This window comes from Carassius auratus, unplaced genomic scaffold (assembly GCF_003368295.1).
Source record: "Carassius auratus strain Wakin unplaced genomic scaffold, ASM336829v1 scaf_tig00003219, whole genome shotgun sequence".
Taxonomy (NCBI): Eukaryota; Metazoa; Chordata; class Actinopteri; order Cypriniformes; family Cyprinidae; genus Carassius; species Carassius auratus.
The window spans coordinates 278,822-294,458 of NW_020523509.1; the positions used below are offsets into that span (position 1 = coordinate 278,822).

At 36.3% G+C, this 15,637-nt stretch overlaps 1 protein-coding gene across 1 annotated transcript; it reads left to right on the forward strand.

Annotated features, from left to right (window-relative positions):
* The first annotated feature begins 6,266 nt into the window (after positions 1-6,266).
* Positions 6,267-9,487, forward strand: LOC113070163 (urotensin-2 receptor-like). Its single transcript, XM_026243375.1, has 2 exons — positions 6,267-6,722; positions 7,262-9,487. The coding sequence occupies exons 1-2, from the start codon at positions 6,671-6,673 to the stop codon at positions 8,350-8,352; spliced, it is 1,143 nt and encodes a 380-aa protein (XP_026099160.1). The 5' UTR covers positions 6,267-6,670; the 3' UTR covers positions 8,353-9,487.
* Positions 9,488-15,637: the final 6,150 nt, after the last annotated feature.

Sequence of the window (15,637 nt, forward strand, 5' to 3'; positions counted from 1 at the left end):
GCACAAGTATAACAAAATTTAAAATGCCTAGTTGCTTATATGAAATGCAATTTGAAATCCTAAAAACAGTATTTTTGCATAATAGGGTTTAAACATTGGTGAGACAGCCATCAATATAAAAATAAATATTTCCATAATGCATGAGTCTTTTCTCCACAGGAAATATGAAGCTCAGTGTACAGTGTGCCAGGAGTGGCTTGGCTTACATTTACATTTTGTCGTTTTGCAGGTGCTTTTATTCAAAGCGACTTACAATTGGGGGATACGATAAGCGATTCTTCTTAAATTCTTCTTCTGAATGTTAATTACATTCATCATAACTGATTTGCTGGATGGCATCTGTAGGTGAGCGTTCTTTCATTCTTTCAGCAAATTGCTAAATTAACCGAGCAGGCAAAGCTTCATGGCTGGATTAATTTCTCAGTTTATAAAAGTTTTAATACTTGCTATGAATCTGGTTGCAGTGTTTATGAATACAATCATCTAAATCATCACATGATTATATAAAAATGTAAAAAGGTAAAAAGGAAGAAGACCGAACCACAAGGTCAAAAGCTGCAAACTATTTCACAATTATCTCCAACAGCCAAGAAGGATTCACATCTAAAATAATGCCCACTTCCCAGGCTTCAAACGTCAGTCAATGCATACTCTGTGTGTGTGTGTGTGTGTGTGTGTGTATATATATATATATATATATATATATATATATTTATATAATGTTTTTTTTTAAATCAAAGAGTATGCATTAACTGACGTTTGAAGCCTGGGAAGTGAGCAATATTTTAGATGTGTATCCTTGCTGTTGCAGATATTTGTGAAATAGTTTGCAGCTTTTGACCTTCTGCTTCAGTCATCTTCCTTTTTACTTTTGAAGACGTGCAAGCACTTATTTTTTAGATGCATGGAAAATCAAAAGTACACCTGACGATATCAGGGGCTTAGTGAGAACATTTATGGATCCATTTTAAATGACTAAATTTCAGGTCTGTTTTGAGTCAAATTACAGTGTTTGCTGCCTATTGAAACCACCACAGCCAGATGTATGGGTGCAAAATTCAGCAGTGGCAGGTTTTTTCTTAGCTTTTGCTACAGTATATCATATAATATATGGTTTGATTATTATTATTATTTTTATTATTATTATTTTTCATTTGGATGTTTTGATTATTTTATTTGAGAATGCATGAGCATCAAAGCTTTGCTGTGAACAAATGATATGCAAGTCTTCTTACAAGTCTACAGGGCAACAGCTCTGACTTTGTTTCAATTATAAATTTATTATTAAGTTAATATGTGGCTGGAATATATATTAGAGCTCTATTTAAGGTTGGGATTTGCTCTCAGGGATGCATGAAAATAAACCGTATTAAACTTTCAGATGCTGCTAGAGGGCAGTATGGTGTTAGGTTGTGCATACCACTCAGCTATTAATAATAAAATCGGGCATATCTATCTCTCTTTCACTTTGTCTCTCTCTTCCTTTTTGCTCCTTCCTTTAAGCCTATAGTGCAGGAAAAAGTGTTCCTATTTCTTTCAAGCTTTTCTATTCCGTGTTTTTGTGAACCTTTGAATAACCTGTTCAAAATGGTTCCTGTGAACAAACAAACAGTGATGAAAATAAAGGCTTAAAATGGCAAGGAGACGTGTTCACAGTCAGTATCCCACTGAGGTTTTGCTACAGATTAAGTTGATACATGAGTGCTGATCGAGAAGTGCCTTTAAGAGAGAAAACAAATCAGAGAAAATCTCTCAGAGACAAAGTGCAAATTAAGTCTTCGGTTTCTCAGAATTCCCCCCATGAGAAAACGGCGTGGGAATCTCTCATGTGTCTACTTCAGAGTTCTCAGAACTGTCACAGACTCTGCTCAGATTTGCAGACAAAATAGACATTTATTGTAAAAGGGATATTATCTGTGATAATATATCCAAATTGATTTTGTAGCTATTTTGAGAAGATTTTTTTAATGAAAAACACATTAAACTTAATTGTGATGTAATACACTGCAAAAAAAAAAAAGGTCCTACCTTAGTATTTTTGTCTCGTTTCTGGTACGGATATCTAAGCATTCATAAATTAAAATACATTAAGAAGCAAAATCACGTGAGATGGAAGTCTTGTTTTCTGAAGAAAAAAAAATGTCATTCGAACATTTTTGCTCCGTCATTTTTGTTCATTTTTGTTTCAGACACTCCCCCACCATCCTTTGTTCGGGCAAAAAGAAAATCCCGCCCCAAAACTAACACCATTGGTTGAGCCAGTGACATTATAGTCACTCAAATAAACAATTAAAATTCCATTTGGTTGTTGGTAGTGGTGCAGAAATGACATGCTTTACCTTTAAGTTGCATAAAAAATGCCTAACTGAGGATCTCCACTAAGTGGCAGTAACCTATGTCAGAGAAATGTCTTAGCAGTAAAGTTTTCCTCTGGGTGACTGTGGTGTCAGAGCACCAGAGAACGAGTGAATATGACACCATGGCTCAAACTAATTAGTAAGGGTCCTACAGAGGCACTAAAACCTCTCAGACCACAACGTAACTTTAGCCACGTCTTTGCTCATTCAATCACTGCTGAAGTGCAGGGTTAACGGTGTCTCCAGACTCTGTAGAACTTTAGAGTTGCATTTGAAAGACTGCTGTCAGCAGATGCGTTGTCCTGACACAAGGCAGAGTGAAACACTTCATCAAAGTCATAACAACATGTGACTCTCCTTGACATTCCATGTATCTAAGAACATTGTGTTCATAAGGTGATTTCCTGCTGTCAATCAACCCTGGCAAAGGCTGCAGCGGGCCAAGCACTTCTTCACCAGACAAGCGTCCACAAGGACAGTAAATCCTCGCTTAAGAGATGGATGTCATGTATTTATGTAGTGATTGAAAGGTTTGCTGATCTTTTAGATGTTGGATGTTTGGCACAGTTTTGCTAGCATATTACTTTCTGTACAGAAGTTTATTAAACAACATAAAATCAATCAGATGTTCAATAAACAACATAATTACAAGCAGCTTACATTTTAGACATTCTTTAATTTTGCTCCACACAAAACCAGTCTTAAGTTGCTGGGGTATATTTGTAGCAATGGCCAAAAAGTAATTGTATGGGTCAAAATCATTTATTTTTATTTTATGCCAAAAATCATTAGGATTTTAAGATCATGTTCCATGAAGATATTTGAATTTCCTACTGTAAATATATTAAAACTTCATTTTTGATTAGTAAAATGCATTACTAAGAACTTAATTTGAAAAACTTCAAAGACTTACATATTTTTATTTTGCACCCTCAGATTCCAGATTTTTCAAATAGTTGTATCTCGGCCAAATATTGTCCTATCCTAACAAACCATACATCAATGGAAAGCCTGTTTATTCAACAGATGATGTATTTTGAAAAATGTACCCTTATGACTGGTTTTGTGGTCCAGGGTCACAAACAGACATAGTGTGACGGTCACAGACGGACTCCAATTTGTCAGATCCCACATAGCCTTCATTGGCTGACATCAAATTGATATCAAAACCTTACAGTTTAGTGCAATTGGACCCATCAGTTGGCCATCATCAGTTACGGGACAAACCAACACCCAGACAAGAACCAGGCCTTGTCCTGCAATTACTCCCACATATCTGTTGATCAGTCTGTACACTGTTATTACAATAACAGACAATGACGCATATAATACCACTCAACTTTGCATTGATTTCTTGTTGTTCAGTTTATGACTCAACTGTCATTTTCTATTGCATATTGTATTCCTCCTACCTTTCCCATGTATCCCTTCCTGAGGTCCTCCAGATGTGATTTTACAGAAGCCACAGGAGACCAGCACAACATCTATTAATGTGAGAGTGGTTTTGGAGTCCAAGTAAAAACAGGCCCAAAATTTGACGATGATCTTTGGCCCTCAGAGACAGCAACAGCTAATTTGCTCGAGAGCAAAATAATTGACCTACAAATAATATTCTCTGAAACAAATGACAATCTAGTCTAAAATACTAGAACTGTGGATGGTGTTTTCCATATGCACCAGAGCATACTATCAACTAGCATTGCACATCTATATCTGAAAGGGCAAAAATACTCCAAACCTCATTTCCAGCCCTTTGAACTTTATTTACCAGCCGAGGCAATGTGCCATCAAATGAACCTGGCTATATTAAAGCCTGAGATCTGAATTCCTGAGGAGTCCAGATGACTCCATGCAGAGACATGAATATGCAATATTCATTTGGCTGGTTTTCCCCTTTTTTCTTGAATTGATGGAGTCTAATCCTAATGTCTTTTCTGATAAGCCCAGCGCCATTGATTGCAATGAGGTGACGTTGGCGTACTTCTGTATGAGTGGTCCGGCATTTGCTCTGACCTCTCTCCGGCTCATGGTCCCCCATTAATTGAAATGGTGCCGGGGCACATTTGGATGGACTTATTGCATGATGAAGGAGGCCGGCATTAATTTTGCTCATGTGTTAACTCAACATCAGATCACACCAACTGCCACATGAATACTAACACTGTATGCTAATTGCAGTGGAGAGCTTTTAGCTCCTTTATAGTCACAAAAACAAAATGCATATGCAACCCCCAGCCCTCGCAAAAACAAACCCCGTATATTAACACTAGTAATTTTTATTTTATTTTTAACGCGCAGGTTTAACATTAAGCTAGTTAGTATGCTGAATCTTAATGATCTTGCATGCATGTTATATTTGGGGCAAAATAATAATTACAAAATAATAATAATAAATGACCTCATAATTTGTAATGAAAACACAATCTTCCAGTGAAAACATACCGATGATGTTTGCCAGGCTTCTCCAATCATTTTGTTAGCTTAAAACTACCCATTTTTGTATTAATGACCAAGCTCAAATTCAAATATGCCTGAATCCAATAAATACCTGATGGATAGAATCAATTCCTCAACCTACATTTTTTAAAAAAAAATCTTGTATACGTTTCATGTGAATGTACATCATAATATCTGTTATATCATGACTTTAATTTGCAATGAACCTAACAATGAAAATGACATTTTAATTTTAGCATCTATTAATTTAGGTTAATATTAATTTATGTACATACTGATATATATATATATATATATATATATATATATATATATATATATATATATATATATATATATATATATATATATATATATATTTACATTTACATTTACATTTAAAATTGTTTACATTTATACTAGTCTATTTATAAACAAGATAGAATTAAAAATGAACAATAGTATATTTCTTAATTACCTTATACTATTAAATGTTGTGAAAAATAATTTGTTAGTTCATGATACATTATGCATTAATTGTTTTTGCTCACCTTTCCCATGAGAAATGTTTTTGATAGAAATGGTCTTTGAAAAAAAAAAGAGACAATGTATTACTCCATAACACAACAGATCCAGTAAAAATGTGGGAGTAAGCTGTGTAAAGTTCATTCTAAATCCATGCCATCTCAACATCCTTCAGCTCTAATCATAAACAAGTTCTGAATGTGGAATCCTTTTTATAAGGGTAACATATCTTTGTAAAAAAAAAAAAAAATTGAACAAGGCTGGCTTTCTTCAATAAAAGTGCTGAAAACTCCCAGGTATGCATTAAGTACCCACTGAGAATAGTCTTTCAGGGTATTATTTAAAGGGATGACCTTTGGGTTAAACAACATGCCATCATTAAAGGACTTGTCAAAGTGTGGTACACCCACTTCGGCCAGTCCTGATTATTCCTGCCTGTCAAGACTCGGTCTATGCTTATTATATGAAATCAACACTGCAAAATGTTTATCTTGGAACACCAAAGTGGAAAAAATGTTGATGACATCGCTAACAGGAACTTTGACGGAAGGAAAAGCTTAATCGCCTCTGTCAAAAACAAAAAAAAAACATTTACCTTAAACCTGTTTGCTTGATTTCATTTTGAGAGCAGCTTGATATGGTACGTACATTATGTTCTGTGTTTCATTATTAATTCTCTTTATTTGGAGACACAGAAACACAAACGTGTAATACAAATCCCCATGTGTGGCAATCTTCTGTCCGCTTGTTGAATGAATGAGCTCAGGTAATAGCTCATTAGTCATTCACAAATATCACAAGCAAGCACACACATTTCCAGAGTGCCTCCTCACAATGCATTTCCCCCCAACCAATCTCTCTCTCCCCCTCCCCCTCCTTTCCTCTCCCCTCCCACTCTATGCTAGTGTGTGAGTAGCTCTCTCTCTTTCTAGCTCACAGGCACGCACTCTCAGTGGAGGAGAGGGTTTCAAAATCCAGCTGTAGCTCAAAGTGATCGCCTCCTTGGGCATATCCATCTAAGAGGATTGTGCCCTTTTCCCCCTCGTATCACTTTTTTTGTTGTTCTGAAACTGTAGGATTTTTCTTATCTGCACTCAGGTTTGGAATATAGTGATTGTTCTGCTGAAAACAACTGAAGTTGTTTACATGACTGAAGCACCTGCCTATGACTAATTTGCGTTTTTTTGTACTGAGGTGATCTGTGTGTCCTGACAAACATGACACAGCTTAAGTAATTTATTTTTGGTCTACTGGAATGGTTTCATTTTGCCATTCAAGGGATTCTTGCTGACAGCGTGGTAGGAATCCAGGAGTAAACTCTATGGAGAAATCATGAGCTGGACTCATTACAAATGCTAAACTTCTGTCTGCTTGGAGCTACGCCATCTGAGGAATCCAATCAAGGTAAAGCATTATTTTTGCTTCTTGTATTTGGTCACTTATATGAAATGATTTAACCAATATGGTAGTTCATTATTTTGAGGGTGTAGGATCTAGCTTTAAATATTTTGTTGATGCTTAAGCATTAGTAATTTGATAGAAGTAGTTAATTAAAATCAGCTGACTTTAAAGCTATTACATCAAGTAGTGAGAAAGTTAATCCACCTCTCATTGATAGGAGTGCTGATTTTCTTGGCAGAATTTATGGCACACTAAAAAATTTTGACCTTACATGTACCACAGGTTAAAACATAGTTTATTAAAAACACCTAATATGCCCCACAAGTTATAAAACAGTTTTTTATTATTCAATTTATAATTTTATAGTATAGTCATAACATAAAACGAATTTAAGATTGACCTTTGAATTGACCGGTATCGTAGATTAAAATCACTGAAGAAAATCTTTATTTCATTCATAATTACAAAATAAGTCTGTAAGTGAAACCACTTCCTGTTCAATAACTATTTGACCACTTTTTTTACCATTAATTCCTCTGTAGAGATGACCACTGTGTCAATGGAGCCCATAGTGGCGATGGTGGAGAAGGTTTCCAACGTCACTGAGCTTCCAGTAGAAGCTTCTACTAAAGACATGGCTGCCACCTTCACCATTGGCACCATCCTGTCCCTAATGTGTCTGGTGGGTGTGTCTGGAAATATCTACACGCTCGTGGTCATGTGCCACTCCATGCGCTCGGCAGCCTCTATGTACATCTACATCATCAACCTGGCACTAGCTGATCTGCTTTACTTACTCACGATTCCATTTGTGGTGTGCACGCATTTCCTGAAGGGCTGGTATTTTGGAGATGCCGGATGTCGGATCCTCATCAGCATGGACTTCCTTACAATGCATGCAAGCATTTTCACCCTTACTGTCATGAGCACAGAACGTTATTTTGCTGTCCTCAAACCTCTGGATACAGTCAAACGCTCGAAGAGTTACAGAAAAGCAATCGCTCTCTTGGTGTGGACGGCCTCACTGATTCTCACCTTGCCCATGATTATCAGCGTCCAGCTGATGACGGAAAGCTCCAAGCCGATGTGTCAACCCACTCTGAGCCCTCTCTCATATAAAATCTACATCTCCTTTCTCTTTGGCACCAGTATTGTAGCTCCAGGGGTGATAATCGGGTACCTATACACACGCCTGGCACGAACCTACTGGATTTCCCAAACTGAGACTTTCAAGCAGACCAAGAAGCTCCCAAACCAGAAGGTCTTGTATCTTATCTTCACTATTGTGCTTCTGTTCTGGGCCTGCTTTCTGCCTTTCTGGATCTGGCAGCTTCTAGGTCAGTTTAAGCCCGAGCTGGATCTCTCCACCAAGGCCAAGCGAAACATTAACTATCTGACCACCTGTCTGACCTACAGCAACAGCTGCATCAATCCATTCCTCTACACCCTGCTGACCAAGAACTACAAGGAGTACCTCCGTAAAAGACAGAGGACGTGGACAGCTGGCAGCTACCTCAACCGACGGAGTCGCTTCCAGCGGTCGCCGCGTCGCTCCTTGTCCTCCAGCAGTCAGCATTGCACCGATAGCTTTGTGCTCGCTCAAACCTCTAGCATCAACAACAGTAGCCTCTAAGGTAGGTTGTTGACCTTGTCTTTTTGGCCTTCTATCATAACTTCATGCTATTTTCCAGACAGTCTGAGTCAGTGTGAAAGAAAAAGATCCTGTCTGAATAAAACCAAATCTTTTCCAGTTTACCTTCATCTTCGCTCAGTCCAGCGGTTCTGTTTTGAATCAACCTTTGCCAGACTGTTTTAGGTTTGCGGTCTTGGGTCTGATTTTCGGACCGCTCTTGTCTCTGCAAAGGGCTACAGCTGATATATGAGAACTTGAAATGCTTGACAGATTGCTTATTGTGCTCATTAAATAGCCTTAATGTTCAAAATACACACACAGTATAAATAGGCAGGTGCACTGGAGAGACATTCAAAAATGTAATGCATTTTAAAGGTGACACTTTACCGCTTCATGAATCAACCTTTTATTTGATTGTATGACAATCTTTGATTTATTTATTTACTAGAATGGATGTTATGCTTGCAAATGATGACATATTTAAGTAGATCAGACATTTGATTAAAATAAATTTATTTCTGAAACATAACTATGATTTAACTTTCGAGATTTGTTCAAAATTGGTTGATAGATAATTGTTATAGTGCAACTGCTGGTGCAGGTAAAATAGGCCAGATGATAATTAGGTTCCTCTGATTGGATCTCAGCACCAAATTATCTCCAATCAGCAGAACTGATACCTGAATGCCTGCATGGTACGAATGACAGTAGACTGAAAGAGTAAAGTTCTAACAAGGTGGGGATAGGCTACAAGCATGGTTGAGTTAGGAAGAAAATGTGCTTACATTATCAACAATGAATTACTCACAGTATCTTTCTACAATAAGTCTGTCTGGGATCACTCAGGACAACAAAACTCCCCCCAGATTAGAACTTGATCTTATCATAAAATTAATTTAACATTTCCCAGCAAATTACTAAATTAAAAACAGAATGGAGAAAGGAAAGTGAAAAAAAAAAGAGTATACAAACACTCATTATATTATATACATTAATTCTCTGATCCAATTCGTGTTTCAGTTTGACTCATTCAGCTTTCAATTACCTTATTTTTCGGACTACAAGTCGCACCTGAGTATAAGTCGCATCTGTCCAAAAATACGTCATGATGAGGAAAAAAACATATATAAGTCGCACTGGACTATAAATCGCATTTAATTAGAACCAAGAGAAAACATTACCGTCTCCAGCCACGAGAGGGCGCTCTATGCTGCTCAGTGTAGGCTACAGGAGCACTGAGCAGCATAGAGCGCCCTCTCACGGCTGGAGACGGTAATGTTTTCTCGGTAATGTTATCCATTTCTCTCGGTTAAGTCGCATCTGACTATAAAAAAATAATAAAATAACATAAAATCATCATGTTTATGAATAATTTAATTTCAAAGTGCACTCTCTAATTAGTTAATAATTATTTAGACAGACTTCTGAGCACGAGACAACCTTAATCTTAATGTAGACAGTCATAAAATCTACATAGTTGCTATTAAACAGAATATATCTATATATATATATTAGTGCTGTCAAAATTAGCGCGTTAACGCATTCGATTAATTTGAAATATTTAACACGTAAAAAAAAAATAACGCAATTAACGCGGTTGCAGTTTTTTTTATTTCCAGTTGTGGCCTATGTGTGTTCAACGTGCAAAGAAATATGGATAAGACCAAGGAAGGACTTTTAGACGGAAAGTTTCAGTATAAAACTCTGCCGGATTACTCTTCAGTCTGCCACAAGAAACATTACTCTTCATTTAGTCTGCCACAAGAAACAGCAACATTAAAATAATGAACTCAAATGTCATTGTTTAAAAAAAAAAAAAAAAACAATGACTGTAACAGTGCGTAAATCAGACCTTTCTGTAACGCTAACGTTAATAAGCTTAAACGAAAATGACGAAATAATTGTGTAGCGGAGTATTTTTTGTACACAGTGCCGCGAACTGTCAATCACTCCTGTACGCGTGCATCACTGTCCTCCTCAGCTGCAGCAACTTGTGCTCTCTCTCTTCATCAAGCTTTAAAACAAAAAGGGGACAAAAAGATCATATTGTCTTTGTGCATAGGCTATAGATTAATTAGATACATGAATATCTAAATTTGTGCCTTGCCATCTACGGTATTTTTTTAGAACTTAGAAAAAAGATGCTGCAGCCAATGAACAGCCAGCGGGGGCTGCAGGACGACTCAACCTCCGCAGACAGTTTTTAATGTTTATCAGACAATAAATACTCAAGATTTTGCTTTAGTATAACTCACAACGAGTTTCACACACCTTCTCCGGCCACGTTGAGTTGTTGACACTTAACAGTGGGAAAAGCGACACATGCGCTATTCACTTGTATAACTTAAGGGTGAATGGGTAATGTAGTTTCTGCTCTGGGTGGGATGAATTAGGAAGCTTGCATTGTGAAGGGCGCTCTGAAAATCGGCAGTGCAGGTAAAAGATTAAAACCTCTATTAAAACAGATGTCCAAATGAGCGTACCGGTACGCTAAAAGCACGTTCTGGGCGCACGGAGAGGTGGCGGTACGCTCAAGAGCTATATTTGGAAGTGGCGGTACTGAGTACCGGTGTGTACCGGCCCACTTAAAGCACTGGCAATGACTATACTCTGGAATTTTTTTGCAGTCCACTTAGAATTCAAAATGTTTTTTATTGGCATTGATTGTTTTGAAATTCAAATGGTACTTACATGCCTGTGTTTTTATTTCTGTAATAAATATGGCTTTCAAGCCAACAGTTAATTTGGAGGATATTGATGGTTTATTGCAGGTATGTTGTTTACATGAGAAAATCTGTGTTACAAGTTAAACAAAAATTCCAATAAACAATCATATTTTGAATTTAAATAATTTCTTTGTCTTGAGTTTACATTAATTATTTACATTTTACATTTACATATCCAAAAAGTTTCAGTCTTTTAATTGCGATTAAATTAAAAAAAAAATTGTGCGATTAATTAGTTAATTTTTTTTAATCGATTGACAGCACTAATATATATATAAAGCTACATAAGGTTTATCCACAGTGAGAAATATTTCCTGAGAGTGTTAGAATGCCACTGCAGCCTGATACTGTGATGAAAATATATATATATTTTTTTCCAAGAGCTGTAAATAAAAAAGCTTTCTAAAAAAAACATAAATACTGAAACTACTGGAATGATAGTTTGGTAGTTTAAAAAAAGTCAGATTTCATGTCTAGAAAGAAATAAAGAAAAAACTAAGTAACAAAGAAACAAGTTCATTCAATTGAAAGCTGAACAAGAAAGTTTCAAACTGTCAATTCAATCACTGCCATATCATCACTTCCAGTCTCCAAAGATTATGCAGGTTATTGTTTCTTTTTCTTTTCTTTTTTTTCATCTCGATGTCGCATTATGCTTCCATTGTCTGACTTCAGAGCACTGAGAGAGGAAATCAGTCAGCACAGCAATGGAACAATTCTTCTGAGGTCTTTCCTCTTGGGTGGATTTTGACAATCTTTCTTTGGCGGGCCACATGACCCATATTTAAGAAGTGATGGGCATTGCCAGAAAGAAAACCTGTGTATCCCTGCGACTCTAAAAATAACCTGTCCTCTACAACAGCCTCTGCACACAGTCCTGCAATGTCTCTGTTTGGTGCAGACACTAAATCAACATTACATGAAATGATTACTCTTTCCCTGAGCTTTAAATATTGATTCACCAACATTGAGGAAGTTATTGCTATAATTAGGTGGATATAACAAACATTATTATTGTTGTTAAAATTATTTAAGCATGTGAAGTATAATTCCGAATTCACTATGAGTGAATTATTTTGTTATAATTTGAAAATCTAATTTAAAAATGGGGGGAGAATGGATGGAAATGGCTAATAAATGTAACAATTAATTGCACAGAAACCACAAGTAGCACAACGAATTGCCACTGTGCCAAACAACTAAATGGTGAAGGTCAGCATTTACATTTTCTATTTTTTTGCATACTAAATTTAGCTACATGAATAGCCAGTGCCGGTAGCATGCATTTACCTGAATTTGCATCCATATTATCTTTTACTTAAGGGCCTAGGAAATAACTGAACAAAAGAAACATTTGGCATTCAAATAAAAAAGATGCATGAAAACACAACAAAGTTTCCTTAACACAAAATTAGATTAAAGTCATTGGGTTCAATCTGGACACCAATCTGTCACTTCGTTAAAGACCTTATTTGTCTAGACAGTGGGTTTTTTCATCTGGTTCTGATCCAGTAAGGATCCAAATCAATACATCTCATATATTCCAGGACCTTTTCCAGACCATCTTGTGCCTAGCATGAGATACTCCTGAAAGAACAATTGTTCGATGATAAACTGTTATGATCTTTCTAATCCAAAAGTAAGAAGAATTGCACACATATTTTCATCAAACTATAAAAATAACCCTGGCGTGTTTCAGTAATCAGTGTTGTGCCTGCCTTATGAAAGCCGCAATCATGGATCAATAGATTTAAATTTGACATTGATAACACAGAATATGCACACTAATGTAAAAATGCAATGCAAAAAATTGGTGTAATTTGTTGCATTCTGGCTAAGAAGACTATTGGTAGCTCACATTTGCCAAAATATTTTGTAAACGAAAAATACAAGGGATGTGCAGAACTTAAAGTGCGTTCGGATTCTGTGGAAATATGCTGAGTTTTTCTTGCAGGATTAGTGATAACAGCTGTAGAGTAGAGATTGGGGTGAGTGAAATACATGTGCAGTGGTTCCATAAATGTTTGAATGTTTAACTTTTATTTCTGGTAAACTTGAATGAGATTCTAATGCCATAGGCTGTAATGAGAAAAAAAAAAAGCAGAGAAACAGGTTAGAGAAAATAAGAATCAGCTGGTCATGCATCAAAATCTATACTAAAAATATTATGTAAAGTTTTGACAATGCATTGTCAAATTCTGCCCCAGCTACAAATACATTGTGCATTATACATACACAGTTGAGCTGCCTATGATCTAATAAACAACTGCTAGTGTAAACATTGTGCTATGCAAGATATGTCAGGATTGCTTTGTATTTGTTTTCTATATATGAAACCGTTTCATAATTTTGTATTTCGAGTTAAAAAATATTAATCAAGAAATATAACTATACTACTTTTAAAAAGTATTTCATTACAGCAAGAACAACAACAATATTATTATTTTCTTTTATTTCATATAACAAGAGTAAAAATATTATTTATAATATGAAAAATACGTAATAAATATTTATTGCTCTTCCCTCCCTTGCTTTCAAACATTAAACAGTAGAGCTTTTATTTAGGTGGAAAACTGCAGGGAAAAGGCTTTTTCTTTTGTTGAAAACAAATTTACAAACCGAACTGTTTGTTCGCAGTCATGCGCTCACATGCAAAGTTTACAAGAAACATGCAGCGCATCAGATTACATATTTTTTATAATTACATATAATTATAATTATTATTATAAATTATAATTCTTTGCAATTTGATAATTAAACCATTTTGCATTCTCAACCATTTTTAGAATTAATTAAAAAAGTTACCAGCCAACTAAGTTAGAGGCCATTAAGCATTTCATTTGATTCTTTTCAATCGTTTTTTTATGCAAACGTAATCTCAGCCTCAGACGTCACGCCCACAGACCGTTGGCTAAACGTCTGATGCATATGGGACACAAAAGTGGAAACACTTCAGGAGTGTTATCAAATTGTTTGAATTCTACAGGATTTGCGTGAGACGTGTCGCAATTTTTAACATTTCACCTCTATTCTCTATTACGCATTTAGCAGAAACTTTTATCCAAAGCAACTTACATTGCATTCAAGCTAATATTTTTTTCCTAACATGTGTTCCCTGGGACTCGAACCCCCAACCTTGCACTTGCTAAAACAATGCTCTACCACTTGAGCTACGGGAACACCTGGAAAAAAAGATACCGTTTCGCCAAACCCCCTGATGACAGAAGAAAGCCACTGTGTTTAGAACTGTGATGAGGAGCGCTTATCAGGATCAACTAAATGCTTGATTTTCAAAAGTATTTGAAATATTTCAAGTTTGCGGCATAGAATCTTTAAAATATGTCTGAGAGTTTTACACACCGGTCCATTATTGTGGTAACATTTCCACACCCCGAAACTTGACGCTGAACAAAACTAACTGTGATTGGTTGTTTGACATGTTGGTCAAATGGCCTCATGGGCGGGCCTTGGCCAATAAAAATTTGCCATGAATTCCAGACCTGGCTACACGAGACTAATGCAAACGTGCTAGATGGATGTGTTTGACCAATGTGCTCTTGTCTGGCATCTTTTGTCTTGCTATGCAAATACAATGCTCTAGTTAAAATAAGGTCTGCTTTTTAATATATATATATTTTTAACCCCATTCCCCTGCCCCATCTCGTGTCTTTACATTTTCTGTGTGAATGACTTTCATTTATACTTGCATTTGCTGGGTGTTAATTTTAGATCCTGACTATAAAAAGATCCAATGTATTAATCTATGACTATGAGTAGGATACTGAGATGTCGATCACATTTATAGGGCCATTGATCCGAGCACTGTAAATGTGTCAGGGTTGCCCCTTACTGAGGACACTAGTAAATGTGGCTTTCTCTGATATTAGAGGGTCACAGAACAGCACAGTTCCATCACCCCATGTCACCCAGCAGGCTACCGCAGTATTTGTCTTGCAAGGCAAGGTGAATAAGCAAGGTCAGGCCATTACAGATAGTTGACACCGCCATCACTCAAGCAACACCTAGCTAGTTTTAATGCACACGCATGCGTTAATGACTTTTTGTGAAATAATCATTGCAGCTCAGATCCCTTCAGTCTTTATCCTGTCAAACTGTACAGGAAACCCACATTCTGTGCAAAAACGACCAGCTTCTTCCCATAACCCTTTAGTTCCTCCTTTTGCAAGAACTGGAAAGCATTGTTATGCAACTTAAGAAACATTCAAGACATCGTATCTTTTCGTCTATAAATTTATCCCCATTTTAGATGAAAAGAAACTATGGGTTTGTATTATTCTCTTGATTTTTCTGAAATCCACTGGAGGTTTGCAATCTTTCACTGAGAAGTTTTAGTGCTTTGCCAAGGCTTTGGCAATGTAAAACACCACCGCTGGATGATTGATGTTTTAATGGTACATTCTTGTTCTTGTTTTTCCCTGTGTTTTATGACGATGAATGATAAATGTGACTCGAGGGTGAGAGATTGCATTGTGTACTCTGTCTGAATCATATAGTTTTTTTCCATTAATTTACATTTACATCTATTAATTTTGCAGATG

What these genes read in the sequence shown, in the direction of transcription:
- LOC113070163 (XM_026243375.1), top strand. Translation starts at nt 6,671, where the DNA reads ATGCTAAACTTCTGTCTGCTTGGAGCTACGCCATCTGAGGAATCCAAT. An exon ending in ATCTGAGGAATCCAATCAAG is followed by an intron (nt 6,723 to 7,261) that starts GTAAAGCATTAT and finishes ATTCCTCTGTAG; the next exon opens with AGATGACCACTGTGTCAATG.